This window comes from Nannospalax galili, unplaced genomic scaffold (assembly GCF_000622305.1).
Source record: "Nannospalax galili isolate Female #2095 unplaced genomic scaffold, S.galili_v1.0 scaffold254, whole genome shotgun sequence".
NCBI lineage: Eukaryota > Metazoa > Chordata > Mammalia > Rodentia > Spalacidae > Nannospalax > Nannospalax galili.
Window position 1 is genome coordinate 351,505 of NW_008333903.1, and position 4,760 is coordinate 356,264.

At 39.3% G+C, this 4,760-nt stretch overlaps 1 protein-coding gene across 2 annotated transcripts in view; it reads right to left on the minus strand.

Annotated features, from left to right (window-relative positions):
* Positions 1 to 664: 664 nt before the first annotated feature.
* Tfcp2 (transcription factor CP2) overlaps positions 665 to 4,760 on the minus strand; it is a gene marked incomplete at its 5' end in the record, with an annotated part of 76,803 nt that continues 72,707 nt past the window's right edge. The window contains 2 exon segments of one of the 2 annotated variants that reach the window (XM_017797115.2): positions 665 to 1,915; positions 4,242 to 4,293. In XM_017797115.2, coding sequence (XP_017652604.1) covers positions 1,881 to 1,915; positions 4,242 to 4,293 — 87 coding nt within the window. 2 annotated transcript variants of the gene reach the window in all.

Below are 4,760 nucleotides of genomic sequence, written 5' to 3' on the forward strand. Positions count from 1 at the left end.
GTCACTTGGAATGTAGGTATATAGATGAGAAAGATTGTTTGGGATATTCTGTATGAAATAAACACACACACACAAATCAATAAAAATGAGTTATATTTGAGGTAGAAGCATAAAACTTTGCTTCATGTGAATTAGTAGATGTGAAAAAAATTACCATTCAAATCTACCTGATGACTTTATTTCCAAGCTCAGATGCCAAGGAGCTCCAAAAGTAACTGACTGTCACTAGTTATAATCAGATATATAGAGATTAGAAATGCATGTGCAAACATCTTAATGTCAATTGCATTGAAAATGAATTTTTCTGTATGAAACTGTGTATTTTAATAATGAAATGGAGTTCTTTTTTAAAGTTTAAAACCTCATTTAATTTTATGTCTTATAGGGTTTATACTGAGTACAATATTGTATAACTATTAATTCAACTGTAAACCTAAAAATTTACAGCCAGTTTTGAAAGAGATGCATCTTAGCTTAGCTCAGAAAATTGTTACTGAATATGTCAATGCTGTTGTAATGAAATGCTTCTTCTAAGTTTGTGTTTATTAAATAAATAATTAACTGGGGGAAAAAAAGTATTTTGATCTAACATGTCAAGGTGCCTACATCAGTTTAAGTAGTTTTCACGTTTCAAGGTTTTGTTTCAAATCAGAAGAAATAAGACCACATTGCAGGTTGATTTTAATGAATGAAAAAAAATCTGTGTAACAAACATTTAAACTTTATCAAATGCTTCAAGAACACACATAAATTCAAATTTAATACAGAATCTTTTAACATTATCTTTGTTCATCTCAACAAAATCTAGATAAAACTTTATACAAGAAAGAAGATCCATGATGCTACGTGTTATGCATCTGTACACAGACAGACTCATTTGCAAGGAAAAACAAAAGATAGGACACTGGGAAAGGAAGGCTATCTTTTGTAAAGCTTACGTGGAAGAAGACTTCATGTGTAAAAGAACACCCTATGCCAAAACAAGGTGTGCAGAGGGAAAGTAGTGTTGGGACAACTCGCTTGTAAATGAACAGCTTGACAGTGTCATTCAAGAACAATAAATTTGGGAGTTACAGAAAATCCTTCCCCATCTCCAATTCTGTGACTGCGGTAGGTGATCCACTTAGGAAGCAGATATATTTTTGTTTTGTAGGTATTGTTCATCATTATTTAGGTATGGTTTCTTTCTTTCAGTGGATAATTCATCAGTTTCCCCAGAAAAGCCCCAGTAAGAAATGATGGTAGAATAGGCAACAACAGTAGCACTTGGTGGTATCAGATGGTGAATACAGGCCTGAACGCATCACTCCCTACAAGCTACATGGCCATCCCTGTAGTTAGGGATCTCTACATTATTTATTTCAAAAGAGGGCATCAGATCTCCTAGAACTATGATTACAGGCAGTTGTTAGCCACGAAGTGGGTGTTGGGAATCAAACCCAGGTCCCCTTCAAGAGCAGTCATTGCTCTTAAGCTGAGTGATCTCTCCAGCCCCTAGATGTTCACTTTCATATTAGAAAAAAATACACAGCCCCACATCACAAAATGGAACATCTTTCCATGAAACAGCACCCCATTCCCATCACCACCATGTCCTCCATACACGCTAAATGATGTAGAGTTCAACAGGAGCCAGAAACTAAAAAAACTGCTGAAGAACTCTGTATTGGGTAGCAATCTGTGGGTGCCATAGAGCTTGGTCAACACTGGAGACTGGGATTCTGCTTCAGGTCTGGACCTCCTACCTCCCCACCCTCAACAGTCAGATGAGTCAGGTTCCTGTAGATCTTCAGTCTCTACACATGCTCCCTTCAAAAGGGCAGCCTTCAAGAGGTAAAGGAAGCAGCAGCCACTGAATGTGGAAAGCCTCGCTCCTGCTCCTACTTCAGAATGATATGATAGCCATCACTGGTTTCTGCTGTAAAACAGAGGGGTGGGGGGAATCTTTAGTCACCTTTAAAACAGTGAGGGGAATAGAAAGTCCAAGCAGGAGACTGGTGACATGGTTCAGTGGGTAAAGGTACTTGCCACCAAGCCTGACTACCTGAGTTTGATCCTCAGAAGCCACATGGTAGGGGAGAACAGACTCCAACAAACTATGGTTTCGTGTGTGTGTGTGTGTGTGTGTGTGTGTGTGTGTGTGTGTGTAAACAAAAAAATAAATTTTTTTTAAATGTCAAAGCAAGCCAGGTGTGCTGGTACACACCTTTAGTCCCAGCACAGAGGCAGAGGCAGGCCAATCTCTGTGAGTTCGAGGCCAGCTTGGTCTACATAGTGAGTTCCAGGCCAGCTGGAGCTACAGGAAGACCTTGTCTCAAAAAGACCAAAAACATGATTGATGATAGATAGATGATGATAGATGACTGAGAGAGAGAGAGAGAGAGAGAAAATGTCAAAGCAACATACTTATTATTTAGCACAGAACATTTGTACAGACAGTTCCTAACTATGATCATTTGATTTATGATTTTTTGGTTTTGCAATCATATAAAAGCTATATGCGTTCAACAGAAACTGTATTTTCCTGGAAATAGAATGATGGTATCTTCTAATAATGGGCAGTGACAACAAACAATTCAGTCACACACAGATCACTAACACAAAGACACATATTCTACAATGTACCATGTTGACAACTAATGTTTGAAAGGTGAAGTATATAAAATGCTTCTTAAAATTTTTGTTTTTATGTGTATGAGTGTTTTGCCTGTATGTATGTATGTAAGGACACTTGTGTCATGTAATGCCTGCAGAAGCCAGAAGGCGGCGTTGGAACCCTTGGAACTGGAGTTACAACAGTTGTTAGCTGCTATGTGGGTGCCGGCAACTGAACCCAGGTCCTCTGCAAGAGTAGCCAATACTCTTTACCGCTGAGCCATCTCTCAGCCCCAAATGCTTAGGAAAGAAAAACATATTACATTTATCTATTTATTCTGTGGGGGGAGGGAGTGTGTGCCACAGCATGCACGCAGAGATCAGAGGAAAATCTGTGGGAATCTATTCTCTTTCTAGCATGTGGGTACTAGTGATGGAGCTCAGGTCATCAGACTTGGTAGCTAACACCCTTACTTACTGAGCCATCTTACTGGTTCTTAAATGTTTTTTGTTTATCTGTTTTTGGCTGGCCTCAAAATGACTAGTTGAAGCTGGCCTTGAACTCCTGATTCTGCTACCTCCACCTCCTAAATGCTGAGATTATGTGTTACTACATCTGGCTTTTAAATGCATTTTCCATTTTCAGTATTTTCACTGAAATCCTGATAAACTGATAACTGGGTTTATGTATTATAGAAACAACATGCCTTGATTTCTTCATTTGTCAAAGGAAGATGGAAGAGAATGGGAGTTGCCAGATGCATTTCACTCTGGTAATGGAAGAAGCCATCCACATCAAGGACAATTTCTAATACTGACACTTTATTTCACTTACTCTTCCCCATCCCTCTCTCTCCTGAAAGAAGTGAAACACACCCTGGGAGGGATGCCCATGCCTAGACTCCCAGCACTCACATGAGGTAGAGAGAGTGCTAGATCAAGAAGCCAGCACAAGCTTCAGAGAACTCCAGCTCAAAAACTGGTAAACTATAAGAAGAGCTTTTAGTCGTTTTGGAACTGAGGATCAAATCCAGGGCCTTGTGTACGCTAAGCATACATTTTACCCCTGAGCTAAATCCCCACCCTATAAAAAGCTTTAGAAGTTCATGCACAAGGGGTTAGAGAGTTAGTTCAGCTGGTAAAATGCTTTTCTTGATCCCCAGAACCAATATGGAAAATGCTTATGCAGAGATGGTACACACTTATGATCACAGTGCTAGGGAGGCAGAAACAGGCAGAGAGAACCTGAGGCTGTCTGGCTGGCCAGCCTGCTTTCTCGGCAAGTTCCAGATCAGTGAGAGATGCTTTCTTTAAAAATGAATGAATGAATGAATGAATGAATGACTGTGCCTGAGGAATAACAGAGGAGGCTGTCTTCTCACCTCTCCATGCACAGATGCAAACACACCTACAAACACAAAACTCCTTAGAAAAGGGTAATTTAGGGCTGGTAAGATGGCGCAGAGGGCATGTATTGCCAAACTGGATGACCTGAGTTTGATTCCAGAACCCATATAGTTGAAGGGGCAAAGAAATCCCCACAAATTGACTTTTGACCTTCACATGTGTGCTATGGCTTGTCCATGTCCACACTCACAAACATAATAAGTAAATGTAAAAAGAAAGACATTTAACTATTTTATTACCTTTCATTGTGTCCAGAATAAAACAGGCTTCTTCCTGAAAGTTCTGTATCATCTGAAAAATACAAGTTGCTGCCTATTAACAACTTTGGTTTGCTGCATTTGTTTTGAATATGAGGCTTTTTATATAAAACATTAGATTTAGGAGTTAAATAACCTATTTCTTTGGAATAGCTTAAGTATTTTATATGTTTGCAACTAAGCTTCTTAAAACTATATAAAACAAGATGAGCTCTTCCTCATCTAGCAGCAATCAGTTGCCAATATTCCTTTAGGTAAGATTGGGGTCCACTGTTCATTTTCCCAGTTCTATGCTGGGTTACTATCTGGGTGTCTCTTGGGCCACCCTGGCCAACAACTCAAAGGAAGGTAACGCCTCCTGTCTAGCATTGTTTCTTGTCATGTAGCCTTTGGCTATACACATGGACTCTTAAAGAATTATATTGACCCCTTTAATCTTTGGTTATACTTTCCTTTTGGGTGTTTAAGACCATATAGTCGGCCCAAATTAACCAATTTATT